General features: G+C 42.1%; 1 protein-coding gene across 1 annotated transcript; it reads right to left on the reverse strand.

The window, feature by feature from the left end:
• Positions 1–673: 673 nt before the first annotated feature.
• Positions 674–8,533, reverse strand: LOC103342372 (cationic amino acid transporter 2, vacuolar). Its single transcript, XM_089043569.1, has 14 exons — positions 7,940–8,533; positions 7,208–7,409; positions 6,951–7,035; positions 6,265–6,405; positions 6,043–6,161; positions 5,858–5,954; positions 5,595–5,767; positions 5,426–5,492; positions 5,061–5,219; positions 4,365–4,638; positions 3,602–3,710; positions 3,229–3,341; positions 1,679–1,754; positions 674–1,163 (listed from the first exon to the last, which is right to left on the reverse strand). The coding sequence occupies exons 1-14, from the start codon at positions 8,109–8,111 to the stop codon at positions 1,007–1,009; spliced, it is 1,944 nt and encodes a 647-aa protein (XP_088899695.1). The 5' UTR covers positions 8,112–8,533; the 3' UTR covers positions 674–1,006.
• Positions 8,534–21,371: the final 12,838 nt, after the last annotated feature.

Consider the following 21,371-nt stretch of genomic DNA (forward strand, 5'->3'; position numbering starts at 1 on the left):
TGAATTCCGATGCAGATAACGAATCATCGGAAGAAAACGCGTTGCAAGGCCCATGGTACAAAGAAGTGTGGTTGCTCCTTTCTATTGAAGGGTGTAAATAATGGTCGTGGAGATGAGTGGAAACTTGAGATTGTAATGTGGGATACATAACCATCCCTGGGCAGAGTACCTTGTAGAGAATTCATTAGATTTAACTCGTTCTCACCCTTAGGTTCAGCACTGCCAAAATTTACGACATGACCAGTTCAGGTTTTTAAGTGGTTGCGAAGAATTTTTTACGGATGTCAATTGGTTTCTCTACTCAGGCATAATAGGTTTTGATTATTGTCTTCTGAGCTATTATCAGCTTCTGGCATTACCATCGGCTTGAGAGGATCTTAGAGTTCATTAGCTTCAACTTACAATACATATGGAGTTCTGCATTTCCGAGTGGCTGATTTGATTCATAATTGGCAGTTATTGTTGCCATGCTTGGCACACAATTATGCCCGGCCAGGCCAGGCTTCCATCTGATTCGACTCAGCTTGAATGTTCCAAATTCAAGCCAAAATGCAAATTGGCATTTTTATCAAATTCGGCTACTCAGCCTTCAGCCTTCAGGCCAATGCCAGCCGGCAAAGCTTCATAACTGTTACATCAGTCTAAAATTTCCAATGAATGATAAGAGGGAAGGTTTCCATGCCACTGTCCTAAGAAAGGAAAGTGGAAACTTTCATTAATTGCAACTTATTTACATTAATCGAACACGTCCGGCATTAACCGATAACAAGCTATTATACAATGGACTGATTTCCGTCCTTTGCTACAATAAGATTATAAACAATAAAGCAGCAATAACCAATAACACGATATTATACAATGGACTGATTTCCGTCCTTTGCTACAATAAGATTACAAACAATAAATAATCGATCGGAACAGAAATCACACAAACAAAAGGAAACTTCACGATAACCAGATGAAAAAAGACCCATAGACTTTTAATATATGCATTCCTTGCGAAGACTTAAGACACATAATTTTCTGAGCTGCGAAAGATTTCATCTGCACGGGCTGCTGGCACATAAATCGCATCCTCCAAAGAGCTGTGTGTTCGGCCATAGAATACATAAATAACCACTCCTACTAACAGCCATATGGTAACGCGAGCCCAGGTGTCAGATCTAAAAACGAAACAATTAATGCATTGTATTAGGGATCAAAGTAAACAGTATTTACAGACGACAGATTAGATAACAGAGCATTCAGGAAAAATCATAGAAGCTCCAGTTGCAATTGACAACTTTTTCCACTGTCATGGTCATAAATAGTTTTCTTTCCAAGTTGCAGGAATTAACCAAAGCTCTGTGTTGTTGCAAAACAATAATGAAGTTTCAGACTTAACACTAAATTATAAAACAGGACTGTTTTAGCTGTTTTTAAATTGAAACTTGCATCATAGTCTTCCACAAAACTGCTTGACTGAAAATAAACCATAGCCTTCCTTTTTTATCCAAATAATATAATCCCTCTGGAACAAAATAAGATGGAAAAGTGGAAGGAAAACGACAAGGTAATTTTATGCACATGCGGAACCCTTTCCAGTATGTAGGCTTTCTCTTAATAGTGAAAAGCTATCAGGAAGGGAAGCAACAAATTAACAGAAAAAATAAAATGGGCTTTTTAATTGGATAGTTACCCAAGATTGATAAGTAAATAGACGTTGATGAGAATGCAGACAATAGGTAGCAGTGGGACAAACGGGCAAATGAAACCTGAAAGGAAACCAAGATATCATTGTTATTAAGAAGCCAAATAGTAGTTTCCACACTTAAAAGCAACCTAACAATTTAATCCAATGTAACTAAACATGAGATGAAGACATTATTATGTTGCTTTATTATTTGTTTTCATATTCCAATCACTAAAAATGAGATCACACTTCAATTATAAGTAAAATAAACCTACATAACCAAATTAGATAACTACCATCATGGGCTATTTCTTCTAAAAAGAAAAAAAAATAGCTAGCCGCTTCAACTACAACCAGTGTGTGTGTGTGTGCATATATATACACACACATAGATATTCATCCTATTAGGGATTAAATGGTGTAACGGTAGATTTCCTGGCAAACTTACAAAGTGGTTTTATTGTTTTTGTGTTTTTTATATTCTTACTCCCTTGGTGTATGCATAAACAGGCAGTGGAATGAGCTCATCAAGCATTACTGGCATTATCCTATGGCTTGTGAAATTTAGGGGTTTGTGTTTTCTTTATTTGGTATTTATGTGCTATGGCAGCTGTTTGCATCTTGGCATTAAAGAACTGCCAGTTAGTAAATTCTTTGAAATCTTATATACATGCATTTTTTGTTTTTGGGTATTCTATTTCTTGGTATTCCTTTTTTTGCAGTATGCATAAGCAATCAGTGGAATTAGTTGACCATGTTTCACTACACAAAAGTCTGGTTTCAACTAAAAAAAAAGGTTGGCTTCAAATACCTGATATAAAAATTTAATATTCTTGATGCACTCTCTCATGTTTGTCCAAACTCAACCAAACACATGAATCAATTATGAGAACACCTGTTTGCTCTGACATACGATTTTTTTTTTTCTCATGGCTACCAATTAATATGTACCAATTGGAAACTTACCCTTGCAAAACCGGCTTGCAAGGGAAGGGTGCCCAAGAACTCATATACTAAGCCAAGATGTTCTATTTTTCTATTTTTCCACCATACTTCCAAAGGTCGACCTCGTTGACACTCACATGATAGCTCTTAAGGTAGTTGCACACATCAATAGTAGCCCACTCCTCACATAGCTCCACTCATCATTGGTAACCCTGTCCTTTTATTGAGTATCTTCACTTATCTACCTAGGTCACCTCTCTCATGGACTTGGCCTAGTCGCGTGGTAAAACCTACGGTGGTACTATTTTAATGTTAGAGCATTTAATTCAAAACCAAATAGCTATGAGTTGAGATGCCAGAGATTTTATATAATGTGATGCAAGCCTCAAAAACCATATGTAAAATTTTCTCTCAACATAGATCAGGACCAATTTCAAGAAATTGATTATCTTTTTGGATAACTTACGTGACTTATTTTACTCACTTCTTTTATAACATACATTTTAATATTTTATAGTTTTTTCTCTTCTTTTGTTATTTGGGTATTTACATATCGCACCCCTTGAAATAATTTCAATGAAATTTGTAGTATCATAAAATAGTGAGCTTACCTCCTGTGTGCCCAAAGTTGTGTCTTGCCTCATCTTGATCTATAAATGTGAGCACAACCAGACCTAATAGAAGAAGAATGCCACCAGCTCCACATAATGTATAGCGAAGAAAGCTGAAATTGAAAGCAACAATGTTTCTGAAGAATTAATCAATGGGGAATATAGAAATAACCTATATGACTAGTAAAAACTGAAACATAAACTAATATTAAAAACCACAAATCTTGGCAATCAATTTTAGAATCTAGGCAGACTATTAGCTAACTAAACATTCCTCTAGAATTTGTTTTTGCAGCTAAAAAATGAATGATTAAAATCACGCAACCAGAAAAGATCATTCTCAGAACTAAACCTAGTACTAAAATCAACCCACCCGGGGAGGCCCAAATCTGAAGCTGAATATGTCAGGAGAAGCACCCCAACACATGTGAACATTATGGTCCAGCCAGCAATCTTTCGCCTGTTATCTTCACTTATTGTGTCTGCAATAAGGCACACATAAATAATGCAAAAGCATTTCAGAATGATCTAGATGACATGAAAGCAGAGCACAACTTCATAAACAGATGTTTTGATACAAATATAACGCCAGAAATATCCACTATTTATCAGGTTGATTCTTTCCTGAAAGTGTGGCCCAGATTCATTCTGGAAACATAAGTAGGACAAGAGAGTATTCCCCTGTATACATATGTATCGAGTAATTTTTTTTCCAGTCCATCTGACTTGTTATGATGTCAGACTATCAATTAGACCTTTTGAGTGTGTAGAATCCTGCCTGAATGTGCACTCCTGATTTATAGTTGGGAAATGTACTTTCAATAATGCGGTTAACTGCAAGTGCAGATAACCCTTTCTTTGCCTTGCCAATTGCCTGATACTGTACATGCCGATCGATCAGCAGTGCAAAAATGGTCATCTGCATTTGTGGTTGAGCATACCATAGAAAACATTTCTATATATATATCTCTGTCTGTGTGTGAGTGTTCAAACACCACAGGACATTCTCATTGCGAATGTCTCCTTGTGAGCCAAACTTCTCTCTATCTACATGTGTGTGTGTGTTTGACCTTTCTACAATTGCAGTGGTTGAAAACAATAAGGTGAGATAAGAGACTAATCCATAAGGAACTTACAGTCAACAAAAGGCAATTGCTTTTCAATCAGAGGAAGTTCAACCAAGATATCCACTTTGTCAAGTAGAGGTTTAGTACTTTCCTTGGAAGAACCAACATGAGCCTTGGGATCTTCCTCACTAATCTCATGAGAATTCCTTCCGTGCCACGACGACACTGAATCAATGGACTCCTGAAGAGATGAAGGCAAAGGCACCTCATCCGGTGGGACATATCTGAGTATCAGTACACATATCGCTACCATGGTGAATGCAAGAAGCGTACCCACACTAACCTGCACAACATAAGTAGACCTACAAGTCAGTCTCCACATCACACATTTTGTTTCCATTAAAAGATGTACATTCACTACTACAGGAAAAGGTGGGTGTCAACATAAAAAAGGGTTAAACACATGTATTTCCATCTGGTATTGAGTTCCACGTGTCATTACCATGATCCAGAATATAAATTCTTTGACAACATCAGAATTTGTTTCAGGATATTATCAAGGGTCAGAAATATTACTGTAGGAAAAAAATAAATAAATAAACCTCCCAGGTAGTTCACATGCAATGGGAACCCCCTTGATAAAGTTACAGTCTGGTAACCACAAATTATAGCATTAAAATTAAGAATACTCGTAAGCCTTTTAGCAGAGCAAAGAGTAAACAAATTAACCACCTCAACAATACTAGATCTTTCCATGAAACTTACCATTCCTGCCAACTGTGAAACATCCATAAAGAATGCCAAGACCGCAGCACCAATCCCAGTTGCGATTGTACTCTTCACAGGAACTTGAGTGCGTTCATTAATATCTGAGAAAAATGACGGCAGCAATCCATCTCTAGCCATTGCCATCAGGATTCGAGGCTAAGCATAAGAATATGAAAGGCATCAATATTTCATCAAACAAAATCAAATTAAATAGAATAATGAAAAATAAAATATATTAATCAGTGGTACAAGTGATAGGAGATTCATTGTAATAAACAAGCAGAAGAGGGCTAAGACCATACTTTGTAGCTCTTGAAAAGGAAGAGATAAAAGGAACATGACAAAAGATCAACAAAGAATACCTGAGGCAGAATAGAACCCATCAATGTTGAGCAGAGAGCAGTAACAGCTCCAGTAGTAATCACATACCTTCAACCACAAACAGGAAATTAGCCTTCAATTCCCAAAGCTTAACTTAATTACCCAAAGATATGTAAAGAAATTACAAGCACCATAAAATTATTCACTTACGCAGCCCATTGCATCCCATGACTAGCAAATGCAGTAGAGATGGGTGTGTCAGGATCCATTGCATGATAAGGCACTAAACCAACGATGACTATTGAAACCAACATATATAACGCACAGCAAATAGATAGGGCAGCACCAATACCCAGTGGCAAATCTCGTTGAGGATTCTTCACCTTTCGAAATACATGAAGGCATAATTCAAATTCTACACGAGTTAAAACATCTCTACAGTACTTATAAAAATGATATTTTGGATGGCATACCTCTTCAGCAGCGCTGGCAACTGTATCAAAACCAATGTATGCAAAAAAGACAGTTGCTGACCCAGCCAGCATACCATTCACCCCAAAGGGAAAGTACCTGTTAAATCAATAAAGAGGAAGGACAATTGAAAATTTTCCTTTATAAAAAGTAAAAGAGTAGATATACAAATAGGGATGCCAAATACCCAGTAGGAAGATCATATCCAGCCCAGCCAGTCTTGAAGCCCAAGTAAGTACCAGCTACTATGACAAATATCATTGCACATACATTTGCTATCGTCACAATGCCTTGTGCCACCGTACTCTGCAGAAATTAAGTGTTCAATTACACAAAAAAGGACAAATATATTTGGCAAGTTTAAGAATTTTTTTTCTACAAAACGAAAACAAAGAAGATATATAAGTACCTCCTTGATTCCCACACACAAGAGCCCTGTGACAATAAATACTAAAATTGCTGCACAGGGGTCCACCACCATATCGAGCGCAGGAATATATTGCCGGGCTATAAAAGCAGGCAGACTGCCCTCTCCTCCAAAAAGTAATGCCTTGAGGAAGAAAAACAAATACATAAGGACATATTCCACATACTTATTTCTTCAAAATTGTCAAAGCATGCAGGAAGAATCATGGAAATAAACTCAAAATTAAAACAAGAAAAAATATTACAGTGTTCTCCCTTACTGATAAACTGGAGCAGAATCAGAAGTTCCTATCCAATGAAGGGGTCATTCTAATTCAAGGAATTTAAAATCCTAGCCCAAATTTCAACCAAGACAGGAGCACATATTGCATTCACTTTATTGTGAGCTAGTATCTCAGAAGAATTGCCCATATACTTGTATACATAAAGGAAGTAAAATACATACTATGGCCGTTAGATGTTTAAAACCAGATAAAACTACCCCAAAAAAGAAACAGAGCGAGAGAGAGAGAGAGATATGGTTCACTCTAAAATAATTAGGATAAATTTGCAAGTTCTACCAGTTCCAGCTCAGCAGAATATGCTCTGAGCTTCACGGAAGGAAAAGTTACAAGAAGTCTTGTTTTGCGTGATACATAAATTAGATACTTAAAAGTAAATCAACTGTACCAGATTAGGGGATATGCCACGAGCAACTGCTGAACCACCAATTGTATATTCTAGAATCAAAGCCCAACCGACCAACCAAGCAACACTGCAAACAATGATAGTTCTGATATCACTAACCGATGCAAATGAAAAGTTTCAATGTAAATAGGTCAGTACAAGAATCTTTTCTTGAACAAGAATGCTAAACTTTACTCTTCCTTTTCTTTTAAAATTGCCATGCACGACACTTTAGTGACAGAGAATCACTGAGAAATTACCCTTCTCCAATGCATATGTACGTATAGTGATAGGCGCTCCCAGCAGAAGGGCAGCGACTTGCAAGCTCGGCATAACAAAAGGCTGAAAGAGCTGCAGCTATTCCAGCAATTAGAAAGGAAATTGCCAGGGCTGGTCCAGAGTGCTCCCTAGCCACTGTTCCAACAAGAATATAGACTCCTGCTCCGATCGTCGAGCCAACTCCTAATCAAGTTATATGAGAACTAACGATAAGCTATTTGTGAAAGACAAATAAACCGTGATGTCCAATAAACGGAAGTAGCTTGTTTCATTATTTAAGTCAAAAATTTAAAGTGGTGCTGATATTTGAGTGCATGAGTGGGTGGATGTGCATAATACACAATAGGCCATCAATATAAATTATGCTGTTAAAACTTAGTAAGAACAATAATCAACTAAATCATACGCAAGGGATTAGTAGTAAATGAGTAATTTTATGATGAAGGGTGCATGAATAAAGAAAAACTTAAGCATACCATATATCTGAACTTCAAAGCGAGGCACAGAGCAGGAAGATAAAGTTGAAAGGAAAAAGGAATAAACACAGGAGAGCAAAATCTAATACCAATTACAAGAATATAGCGAGGAACAAACACTTGATCATCTTAAATACAAAAACAAATTAACATGAACAGTTTAATATGGGATTATCCAAACGCATATGCAAACACAAAACACATGTATCAGAAAATGATTAAGAGGGAAAAGTTTACCAATTGCAACAAGATGGGGAATAGTCAACTCCTTGGCCAACTGTTGACCCCCAGACTTCACGTGAACCGAGTCCACCTGTTTCCTCCTTATCAAACTATTCAGACCACCCCATGAACCCTGTTTTCCGCTTCCCCCTCCACCACCCTCTTTCGAATCAACTAATAAACCCATCACACAATACCCACAAACTCAATTTTTCTCCAAGAAAGCTAACAAATTTTATCTTCCAAGACGGCCTTTTGGCGTCCTAAGCAAAAGATACAAAATGGGTTTCTTTGTTTTGATTTGATACTAATGATAACTTCAATTATTTCATCTAAAAGAAAAACAAATTACAAAAAAATTAGAACATATATACACTAAATCCAATTCAACCTGCCTGCCCTCCCGTATACACAATCTGATATAGATTTTTGAGGCCTCTGTACCAAAACGGGAAGCGGGCAGATCAAGGAAAGAAAGGGTGGATTTTCCCCTTTTTCCCTTTGGGTTGGTGGTGGATTGCTCGTTCAGATAACAACCCAAAATAATCTGAAGTTGGTGTTTTTTCTTTCTTTTTCTTTTTCTGTTATTTTATTCTGTTTTGCTAATATAGGTAATTGAAGCAGTCCAAAAAATACCAATAAAGAATAAACCGGAATTAGGATTGCGTACGTAATGATTTTGATTGGTCCTATTGGAGGGGAAAAAGGCCTTACTAGATCCATTCTAGTGGGGCCACACGCGCCCAAAGTTCTCCATTTGGCTCTGGCTCGTATGGCTTCATATTGGGGTGACGTCGTCGGTGAAAGAAAATCTTGAATTATTGGAGGTGAACCAAATAGTAAGTTAATATGATGCATAATTACTCATCACGATGTGATGATGCCGTGTGAACAGTTCAAATTTATATTTTTTAATTACATTAGTTAGTTAATTATTACGTTAAATAATTGGCATGGAATAGAAGATGAGATTATATTTGGTAAAAAGAAAAAGGGCCAAGGAATCGCAATCATGCAGCTCAGAGTTGCTGGCTGCTCTCGGACTCCCCTTTTTTTATTTTTTATTTATATAAAATATAAACTTCATTAGATAAAATGCAACAATGCAATCAGAACATGACATCTAAAATAACAATTTTAAGAAGGCAGCCAATTAACATGTGAAAAACAAAACTAAGTAAAAAAAAAAAAAAAGGAGACTAAAACTACTAGTCGACATCACTACAATTAACCATAAATCCAAACAAAACCTATAAACCCAACATGAGCAAAACACTAAAGCAACCCATAAACTTAAATGAATCCTACTACACCACCACCTGGAAAGCACTCCCACTCCCTTTTTGGTTGCTTCATGAATCATGATGTATTTATTATTTTTTGAAAAATGGTTGTGGAATAAAATATCTTATCGTTCGGAGTAAATATTAATGCGTGTACGAATGGAATTGCTACTTAACTTTATTGAGAAACTGACCAAATTTGAATCACCTATACTATTTAACTTTTAAAATGAACATTAAAAAAATGTGTAAAATGAAAGTCAATCAATTGACAATCGTGATGATGACTCATATGAAAATGCTAGCACATTTATTGGCAGCAAAACAACCAAAATAATTGTAATAACTTCATTTGATACACATTGCGGGAACATATATTATACTGGCCAATAAGAAGATGACAAATGAAAAAAAAAAAATTCTTAGGTCAAATTAATTACCCTAATTAATTTCTATATAAGTAAGAAAATTATCTTTAATGTAAGATAGGAATATCTCTCTAAATCAAGGAATCAAACTCCACCAAATCTTTTGAAGTAATTCCTATCATGGGAAAAATAATCCTAACCAAATAAGGATTATTCTCCTAAAACTCTAGTACACAAGGAGGCTATAAATACAGTCATACAAGACATTTGAGGTAACGCTTTCTCTCCTGAAAAAACCCTCTCTCTTTATCCTTGCTGTCGCCACTCTCGCTCTCCTCTCTCCAACATGGTTAAGTGCCACAACATACGGCTTTGGCCACTCGGCTCTCCCTATGAGAGAAAACTTCATCCATTTTAGCGTATCTTTTATCAAAGATCCAATTGAACTAACTTAGACATCAAATAACCTTTGACCAACACTCCCCCGGTGTGATCTATTGACTCCTATATATTTCGCAACAATTAAGAAAGAGAGAGAATGAAGATCGAATGTCGAGGAATCAACTAGCGAATATGCTCCCGTGAGAAATTTTCACAAACATTTTGGTGCTTTCATTAAGAGCGCAAGTTATACTCAATGCGTGCTCTTGAAACAAAGGAATCTGTTTCCTCCTATTCATCACTCAACCAAAGTCTTCTAAATGACCATGGTTGGAAACAGGTGCACGAGAAGCAAGACCGCAGCAACAAGTCAATCCGTGATGGATCCGTGCCGCCACTTTCCGCTGTCGAGGCCGTGGCCCAATATCCCAGCACTCACGTGGCGTACGGTCTCATGTACACCTCCAACGAAACCCTAGCTCATGTGCAATTGAGCTCCACACAATTCTCTCCTCCTAATCCACAAAGCTAAGCATACCTCAATCTTAAAGTTGACCAGCTGACTCAAAGAGTGGACGACCAAGACAACTTGGTTGGACAGCTCCTCAGCTAGATTGAATTGGTCCAAGAACTTGGCCTTGGAGCACAAGACAAAGATAGAAGGATGGATAAACGTACCCACAGGCAGTTCGAGAGGTCCCATGTAGGTCGAGTAAGGGCAAGTAGACAAGGAGAAGGATAAGAGAATGCTCAACACATTGGCATGTCGCAAGCATCTACAAGCCACGCTTAAAGCAGATTGAGTCTCCGATCGAGATAAAGTCCAAGGATCAATGCCTGGTTGGGCCCACAACCCAATGTTCACGCCCGACTATGCCCTCAGAGAAGTGTTTACGTGAGACTAGGCCCCCAAGAAGATAAGCCTTATGATCATTCCTATGAAGTACGAGAAGGTGGTATTACCACTCAAGGTCGATGAGAATAAAGAGAATGATGACCATGAAATGAAGAACAATTCTAGTTGACACAGGAGCCATGGTGAACATCTTTCTCGCCTCGGTGATGAAGAAATTGAAGAAAAGTTTAGATGAACTAATCCCAACCGAGACAACGGTCAGTGGCTTTGTGGGAGATACCATAAGATCAAAGGGAATCATCCTACTCCAAGTCAAAGTAGGGAAAAAGGTCAAGAAGATAGCCTTCTTCATGTGGAAACAACGGCTCACTTTAGTGCATTGTTGGGTCGAGATTGGATCCACAAAAGTATGTGTGTCCCTTCCTTGCTTTATCAAACGCTACAATTTTGGCATGAGGATGGGAGCGTGGAACTGGTTTAGGTCGACTCACGGATTTTCATGGCTTCAGCCAACGTAGTGAAGGCTAGATTTTATGAGGATGTGTACAGTGATATTCTATAGAGTGATAAGGTTTCGACTATTGAGAATGCATTTTTTATGGTCCGTCATGAGGCTCAATGTCATATTCCTATGTTTGGATTCAGTAACCAGCCTGGGGAACTTGTTGTTGTGTTTGCTTCCAAAAACATTGCTCTGGTTTCTTGGCCTTCATGATCTAACTCTTCCTCTACTCAGCCTCATCACCTAACTTCTGCAGAAAAAAACAAACTGAAGTGTGATCACTGTGGTGATCGAAGGCATACTATAGACACATGCTGGGAGTTGCATGGGCTCATAGAGTGGGAAAAATCACGGAGGCACTTGAAAAAGGAACAACTGGGTGGCAAAGCTCATGTGATCGAAGCCATTGTCCCTGCAGCCGACATCTCTACTTGACACTGCCACCTGGCCGCCGCCTCTACTTCAACTATGCCCACGGCCTTGGGTACTCTAACATCTCTTGCACCTCCGTCATCTCTAGGAACTTTGGCAAGGCTTTCCTTGCTCATGATGCACTCAATACAGGTTGGATTATTGACTCTGGTGCTACCGACCATATGACATATAATTCTGATTTATTCTCTACTATTCTCCTGCCTCATCGTGATCATGTTCTAATTGCTAATAATGCTACTACTCCTGTCACAAGGGCTGGATCTGTACTTTGGACACCTATTTTACCATTAGACAAAGTGTTACTGGTTCTATCTTTGTCTAGCAATCTATTATATGTGCCACAAGTTACTGAGCAATTAAATTGTGTTGTACTGATGTATCCATCTGTTGTTTTACTATAGGATATCCAGACTCAATAGATCTTTGGTCGTGGTACTAAAATGGTTGGGGTTCATTATGTGGATGATGTGGCAACTAGTCGGGTTCTTTGTACTAGTACCGCCGAAACTTCTCATCATTGCTGGATTCAGTTGCTACATTACCGTTTTTGTTATGTCTCCTTTGGTTATTTGCGACATTTGTTTCTTGCATTATTTAGTGGCGTCTTTGAGTCTGCCTTCCAATGTCAAACTTGTATTTTAGCTAAGAGTCATCGGGTATTCTACCCTCTAAGTTGTAATAAACACCTAATGCTATTTGATATAGTTCATTTTGATGTTTGGGGTCCTTCCCCTATTTCTACTACCTTGGTTCTTTGCTGGTTTGTGTTATTTGTGGATTATTGCACTCATATGACGTGATTATATGGGATGAAACATAAATGACAGGACCCGTCCCGAATTTCCCAACCCGAGGCGAAACCTGCGGAGACCCGGCATCACCCCATGCCGGGTTCACTCCTTAAATCTATGTCCTCGTTTACAGAGAGGATTAGGGGCACGAGACCTCCTGCGAAATTTCGTGAGAGTCTCCCCTGTAAATTGAACATTTCCCCAAAATTTCCACCTGCATAAAACACATTTATAACCCAAATGCCAGCATGCACAATATAATCTCATGCAATTTACAAAAATGGCCTCCGGCCTTCAAATGATTCTAGCAGAACTGCCCACAAAGTTCTTAAAATAACTTAATGCATCCAACATGCATATAACAACTTCAAAATCTAAAAACGCACACCTTCACTTGCTCAGTCCACAGGACGAGTCTCAATTCAACCAAGTTTTGGGACCAACAACGAGGTCCAACCCAATCTCAATAAGACCACCTAAGTGGGGTCTAATCTGTGGCTGCACCTAGTAACTTCAGGCTGCCTACGTACCCTACTAAGGGATCAAGCCACACGTAGCTCTTTCGTATCTATCCTGGCTCCTAATATCAAATAAACCATTACCACCACACAATTACATACATTCAAATATTTATCCATCACAACCCATCAAACACAATCACAGTATCACCCCTCATACGACGGGGCGCACCCGGCCTCGTATGGGGCCCGTCAACACGCCGGCTAATCCAAAGACGCGTGCGACCTCACACCGGGCAGGCTACATTCTCACCAGCCCTCACACAACCATATCTCCCCTCATACGTCGGGACGCACCCGCCACGTCACGGGTCCGCAACACGCCGGCTAATCCAAAGACGCGTGCGACCTCACCGGGCCGACTACATTCTCACCACCGGCACGGCTACATTCTCACCAGCCATCACACAATCACATCTCCTCATACGTCGGGCGCACCCGCCACGTATGGGTCCGCATCAACACGCCGGCTAATCCAAAGACGCGCGCGACCTCTGGGGCTGGCTACATTCTCACGACCGGCACGGCTACATTCTCACCACCATCACACAATCACATCTCCTCATACGTCGGGACGCACCCGCCACGTGTATGGGTCATCAACACGCCGGCTAATCCAAAGACGCGTGCGACCTCACATTGGGCCTGACTACATTCTCACCAGCCCGGCTACATTCTCACCAGCCATCACACAATCACATCTCCTCATACGTCGGGACGCACTCGCCACGTGTGGGTCCGCCAACACGCCGCTAATCCAAAGACGCGTGCGACCTCACTGGGCACGGCTACATTCTCACCAGCCCGGCTACATTCTCACCACCATCACACAATCACATCTCCTCATCGTCCGGGACGCACCGCCACGTATGGGAGTCTGCAACACGCCGGCTAATCCAAAGACGCGTGCGACCTCACACTAGGCGACTACATTCTCACCACCCTCACACAACCATATCTCCTCTCATACGTCCGGGACGCACCCGCCACGTATGGGAGTCCGCAACACGCCGGCTAATCCAAAGGCGCGTGCGACCTCACCGGGCACGGCTACATTCTCACCACCCTCACACAACCATATATCCCTCATACGTCCGGGACGCACCCGCCACGTGTAAGTGCAACACGCCGGCTAATCCAAAGACGCGTGCGACCTCACACTAGGCGGCTACATTCTCACCACCCTCAACATGATCACAATATAGGGGGTACGTGGGGTAGTGCGTATAGCACTGTAAGCTAACATTCAATTGCTTTATTTACTTTTAAACATCCACACAATTTTATAAAGAATAAGTATCATTTCTAATCTTATAAAAACCTTAACCAATAAAGCATACCATAAACTCCCCCATTTAAAATTCACTAATTTATATCTTAAGCTCACGGTCTCCGTTTCACTCAACAACGCTCGAGACCTGTCACTAAGGTCATTCTAGCCCTCCTGGGATGATAGAACTACACAACGAAAGTCTAGAGGTCAACCCGGGGTTAAACTACCCAACTTGGTCAAATAGGCCCGCGGGGCCCACGACCTCCAAATCATGATCCAACAGTTCCTATAGGTTCTACAAGGTCTAGGACACACGTCCTGCAAGTTTGGTCCAGATCGGACGGTCGGATCGCTCACGATCGCACGATCGGACGGTTACTAAAACCCTAACCCTAGGGTTGGCATTTTCGGAGTATCCGGGACTCCATTTTATGATCCGTCGAATCCTACACGATCCTGGTAATACCTAGATCGACATATTATAACTTCAGGACCATCCAACGGTCCAAACCTAGCGAACCCGGAAAATACGCAATATGCGATATCCGTTCGGAACCTAACGGTATCCAAAATGAGATCCGAGCACACCTACGCGCTCGTGACATCGAGAGGATCACAATGGGACAGAAATGTCCTCATTTCTGATGCCCACGCGCCGCCACACGCGCCGGCGGTGCGTGGGTGTCTAAAGCGATATCTCATCGCCGGAAATCCTCCCAATCGTGAGCCAAGACTCCTACCCTAGGTAATACACCTAATTTGGAGTCACTTTTGTTCATGGACATACCCCAAAAACTGAACGGAAGTGGCCGGAATCGCGATCGCAAAATCGGCCGAATTTCAATCCGTAGATCGAGCTACTTAGCCTCAAAATTTATGAAATCCTACCCAACCATCAGCTAGATCATGCAGAAGGGATGAATTTCCATACCTTGATTGCCAAAAATGGCGGCCGGACGACGGAGAACGGCCGACGGTTTCTGTCAAAACCGGCGCTTTCTCCTCGTTTTAAACACATCTGGCGAGACCCGGGGTAGGAAGAGGACGGCGTCATTTTGGTACCGCCCGTCGACTTTGGTGGCGGACGAGAGCACGGCCGGCCAAACGTGGCGCCTCCATTCTTGTCGCGAACCAGCGGAGGGAGAGAGGGACGCGCGAGAGAGAGAGACAAACGGGGCAATTCCGTCTTTTAACCAAAAATCCAATTTCCAAATATTTACGATTATGCCACTGAGCTTCTTCTGATCATATCTCTCTCGTTACAACTCCGATTCGAGCCCACTACGTGTCTACGAACTCATCTCACCGTGCTCTACGCAACAGTACAACCGAATTCCCAAATTCCTTCCGGGTAAGAAAATGACCAAAATACCCTTATCTCACGGGTAATTTCTCAATTCCACTTAAATTAATTAAACATCGGATAAATTTGGGGTCGGGGTGTTACATACTACCCCCCTTATCAAAATTTCGTCCCCGAAATTTCATACCTGTCATTCCAAAGGGTGTGGGTACTGGGCCCGCATCTACTACTCGGGTTCCCATGCTTCATCCTCCACAACCAGGTTGGCAGCCAAGCCATTAGCTCTATCCAAACCAGCAGAGGAAGAGAAGTCTCCTTCTTCCACTAGGACTATCCTTTAATAGCTGCTGTAATGCTTAATCTTCCTCTGAAAGCTAAACGCTTCCATTTGTGATTTGATTCTCTTCCATCTCTCCCATGAAGAGAATCCAAACTCTTTGACTGGTTGCTATCTCCCTTCTTTCTTTAGAATCGATAAGCAATATTGCCAACACGATTATTTGAAAGGGATGTCAGAAAGGGTCATTTTTACCGAATTGTAATCATCATCTTCCTCTCTCTACCATGACCCATTTCTGATTCCGATGAAAGATTTCTGCTCAAACGTGCTCACATGAGGTGAGACCCCAAAGCATTCTCTCCATCTCCACGGTAAGTTCACCCAATCCATCTGGGTCTCATCCGTGGATTTGACTGGAGTATTCCCACCACACACGAGCCTCCTTCTATAAGAGGAATACGGCTATCTAAATCTTTTTCCACACTTGTGGTTTCGATTATACTAAAGCCGTTCTTCAGATCATGAATCTAGTGATTCAATCTTCAAGAATTCACTCTTCTCAAGGAAAGGTTGAGCTCTTAATATCTTCGACTTCGTGCTCACTGCACACAATCGAGAATTAGCAACATGTTTAGGCAATGGAGGATCTCTAGAAACGAGTTTATCAACTTCATGCCCTCCTGCCCATAAGAACTCAACAACCTCTGTCTGTGGTAAAGCTCTAGCTCTACTTCTGCCTCAACGGCCTTTGTACCTTTCTTCTTTCTCTTTCCCCTATTGGTTCCCTTTCCAGATGGGTAGACAGAAGTGATCCAAGTCGCCGGTCAAACTCCCAATGGCCGGACTTCCAAGAAATTTTGGAGTTCATATTCACTGCGTGAGAGAGCAAGGAAGAAGAACCATGAGGTTCCACTCCTGTCAATTGCGACATTCAAGTCCACGCGAGTGAGATGATACTCCACCCAACACTACTACTTCTCACTTTAATATGTCACGACCCTCCTTGGTCGGACTCACAACTCCTTCACTCCCTTGTAACTCGTCTTATCACCTTCCTCTGACGATTTCATCTCGTCTCAGCGGATTCAATACTTTCAGCCCTTCCATTTTCCTTATACATAGGATATTGAGATATGACAATTTGGATAGACACGTTTCTAGGAAAATGACACCCTTCAGTGTACTCATCAATATCCTAAATCCATCCATATCCAACAGTCCTCCGCGTCAGAACGATGACGCCCCGTGACGGAACCCATCATAATCCCACAACTTAAGGATGCACACACAAGGTGCGGGGTCCACAAGAAAGTGAACCTAAGCTCGATATTGTCGACAGGACCCGTCCCGAATTTCCCGTAACCCGAGACGAACCTGTGGAGACCCCGCATCACCCCATGCCGGGTTCACTCCTTAAATCTATGTCCTCGTACGAGAGGATTAGGGGCACGAGACCTCCTGCCAAATTTCGCAGAGTCTCCCCTGTAAATTGAACATTTCCCCAAAATTTCCACCTGCATAAAACACATTTATAACCCAAATGCCAGCATGCACAATATAATCTCATGCAATTTACAAAAATGGCCTCCGGCCTTCAAATGATTCTAGCAGAACTGCCCACAAAGTTCTTAAAATAACTTAATGCATCCAACATGCATATAACAACTTCAAAATCTAAAAACGCACACCTTCACTTGCTCAGTCCACAGGACGAGTCTCAATTCAACCAAGTTTTGGGACCAACAACGAGGTCCAACCCAATCTCAATAAGACCACCTAAGTGGGGTCTAATCTGTGGCTGCACCTAGTAACTTCAGGCTGCCTACGCCCTACTAAGGGATCAAGCCACACGTAGCTCTTTCATATCTATCCTGGCTCCTAATATCAAATAAACCATTACCACCACACAATTACATACATTCAAATATTTATCCATCACAACCCATCAAACACAATCACAGTATCACCCCTCATACGACGGGCGCACCCGACCTCGTATGGGGCCTCCAACACGCGGCTAATCCAAAGACGCGTGCGACCTCACACCGGGCCCGCTACATTCTCACCACCCTCACACAACCATATCTCCCCTCATACGCGGGACGCACCCGCCACGTATGGGGTCCGCCAACACGCCGGCTAATCCAAAGACGCGTGCGACCTCCTGGGCCTGGCTACATTCTCACCAGCCGGCTACATTCTCACCACCATCACACAATCACATCTCCCTCATACGCCGGGACACACCCGCCACGTATGGGGTCCGCAACACGCCGGCTAATCCAAAGACGCGTGCGACCTCACACTTGGCTGGCTACATTCTCACCACCGGCACGGCTACATTCTCACCACCATCACACAATCACATCTCCTCATACGTCCGGACGACCCGCCACGTATGGGGTCCGCATCAACACGCCGGCTAATCCAAAGACGCGCGGCGACCTCACACTAGGCCTGACTACATTCTCACCACCCTCACACAACCATATCTCCTCATACGTCGGACGCACCCGCCACGTATGGGGTCCGCAACACGCCGGCTAATCCAAAGACGCGCGTGCGACCTCACACCGGGCTGCTACATTCTCACCACCCTCACACAACCATATCTCCCCTCATACATCGGGACGCACCCGCCACGTATGGGGTCCAACACGCCGGCTAATCCAAAGACGCGTGAGACCTCACACTAGGCCTGGCTACATTCTCACCACCCTCAAAATGATCACAATATGGGGGTACGTGGGGTAGTGCGTATATCACTGTAAGCTAACATTCAATCGCTTTATTTACTTTTAAACATCCACACAATTTTATAAAGAATAAGTATCATTTCTAATCTTATAAAAACCTCAACCAATAAAGCATACCATAAACTCCCCCATTTAAAATTCACTAATTTATATCTTAAGCTCACGGTCTCCGTTTCACTCAACAACGCTCGAGACCTGTCACTAAGGTCATTCTAGCCCTCCTGGGATGATAGAACTACACAACGAAAGTCTAGAGGTCAACCCGGGGTCAAACTACCCAACTTGGTCAAACAGGCCCGCGGGGCCCACGACCTCCAAATCATGATCCGACAGTTCCTATAGGTTCTACAAGGTCTAGGACACACGTCCTGCAAGTTTGGTCCAGATCGGACGGTCGGATCGCTCACGATCGCACGATCGGACGGTTACTAAAACCCTAACCCTAGGGTTGGCATTTTCGGAGTATCCGGGACTCCATTTTATGATCCGTCGAATCCTACACGATCCTTGTAATACCTAGATCGACATATTATAACTTCAGGACCATCCAACGGTCCAAACCTAGCGAACCCGGAAAATACGCAATATGCGATATCCGTTCGGAACCCTAACGGTATCCAAAATGAGATCCGAGCACACCTACGCGCTCGTGACATCGAGAGGATCACAATGGGACAGAAATGTCCCTCAGCTACATGCCCACGCGCCGCCACACGCACGCGCCGCGTGGGTGTCTAAAGCGATATCGCATCGCCGGAAATCCTCCCAATCGTGAGCCAAGACTCCTACCCTAGGTAATACACCTAATTTGGAGTCACTTTTGTTCTTGGACATACCCCAAAAACTGACCGGAAGTGGCCGGAATCGCGATCGCAAAACCGGCCGAATTTCAATCCGTAGATCGAGCTACTTAGCCTCAAAATTTATGAAATCCTACCCAACCATCAGCTAGATCATGCAGAAGGGATGAATTTCCATACCTTGATTGCCAAAAATGGCGGCCGGACGACGGAGAACGGCCGCGGTTTCTGTCAAAACCGGCGCTTTCTCCTCGTTTCGCGAAACACATGGTGGCGAGACCCGGGGTAGGAAGAGGACGGCGACCGGTCATTTTGGTACCGGCCGTCGACTTTGGTGGTCGGACGAGAGCACGGCCGGCCAAAGCGTGGCGGCCTCCATTGCTGTCGCGAACCAGCGGAGGGAGAGAGGGACGCAGAGAGAGAGACAGACGGGGCAATTCCGTCTTTTAACCAAAAATCCAATTTCCAAATATTTACGATTATGCCACTGAGCTTCTTCTGATCATATCTCTCTCGTTACAACTCCGATTCGAGCCCACTACGTGTCTACGAACTCATCTCACCGTGCTCTACGCAACGGTACAACCGGAATTCCCAAATTCCTTCCGGGTAAGAAAATGACCAAAATACCCTTATCCCACGGGTAATTTCTCAATTCCACTTAAATTAATTAAACATGGGATAAATTTGGGGTCGGGGTGTTACATAAAAGTGGTGTGGTCACTATCTTTCCGGGTTTTTATCAAATTATTCACACTCAATTTATCTTCCCTATTAAAGTTTTTTGATCCGATATAATGGTGGAGAATTTGTAAATTCAACTTTATGTCAGTTTTTCCATATTCAGGGTGTTCTCCATGAGACTATTTGTCCTCAAACACCACAACATAATGAGGTTGCTAAATGTAAAAATGGGTAGATCATTGCCGCTGCCCGTGCTTTGCTGCTTGATGTGTCAATTCCAAAGCGGTTATGGATGAATAATGTTACCTATACAATCTATCTCTTGAACTGTCTACCTTCACGAGTTCTAGATTTCCAAATTCCCATGCAAGTACTAACTCATCATGTTTCGATCTCTTCTATGCTGACTCTATCTCCAAAAGTATTTGGATGTGTCGCCTATGTTTACCTCCATAAGAATCAAAGGAGTAAGTTGTACCCTTGTGCCCTTCATTGTGTCTTTTTGGGTTTCTCTCCTCACCAAAAAGGCTATCGGTGTTATCATCCTCCTACTTGACGTCTGTATGTCTTTATAGATATTACTTTCATTGAGGATAAGATGTTCTTCTCCGATACATCCGAGCATGTCCTTCAAGGGAAAACTAGTAGTGCATGACATGACTGACTAGATTTACAAGGAGAAGTTGTTGTGGATGGTTTGATACAAGGGGGAGCAACAGTGGAACCAGTTAAGCCTACTGTGTTGGACGAAACTACTGATTTGGAAGAAAATCCTACCTTGGCCAAAACCACTACTTTGGCCAAATTTGAACCTGCTAGTTTTATTGATGGTGCTAAATCGATTCCGCCCCCTACTTCTCAAATAGTACCCAATCAAGCTCCTCTAGATATTCATGAGGTAAGCACTTTTATCCTACTGCAGAAAAATTTTATATTTTACCACCTAGATGGAACCGTGGGGTTCCACCTGATCGTTACTCACCAAAAGGCAAAGCAAGATATGCTATTGCCCATTATGTGTCTCATCACAAGTTATCTCATGAGTGCAAGGTGTTTGTGACCACAATGGATAGTATTAAAATTTCAACCTGTGTTGAGGAGGCATTTAGCAATCCAAAGTGGGCTGAAACCATGAATATTGAGATAAAGGAGTTGCAGAAAATAATACATGGGATATTGTTGATCTACCAAAGGGAACGAAGCCTGTGGGATGTAGA

This window comes from Prunus mume, linkage group LG8, assembly GCF_029339155.1.
Source record: "Prunus mume cultivar Tortuosa linkage group LG8, ASM2933915v1, whole genome shotgun sequence".
Taxonomy (NCBI): domain Eukaryota; kingdom Viridiplantae; phylum Streptophyta; class Magnoliopsida; order Rosales; family Rosaceae; genus Prunus; species Prunus mume.

What these genes read in the sequence shown, in the direction of transcription:
- LOC103342372 (XM_089043569.1), bottom strand. Translation starts at nt 8,111, where the DNA reads ATGGGTTTATTAGTTGATTCGAAAGAGGGTGGTGGAGGGGGAAGCGGA. An exon ending in GGATATGATCTTCCTACTGG is followed by an intron (nt 5,955 to 6,042) that starts GTATTTGGCATC and finishes TTGATTTAACAG; the next exon opens with GTACTTTCCCTTTGGGGTGA. An exon ending in TTGCCAGCGCTGCTGAAGAG is followed by an intron (nt 5,768 to 5,857) that starts GTATGCCATCCA and finishes GTATTTCGAAAG; the next exon opens with GTGAAGAATCCTCAACGAGA.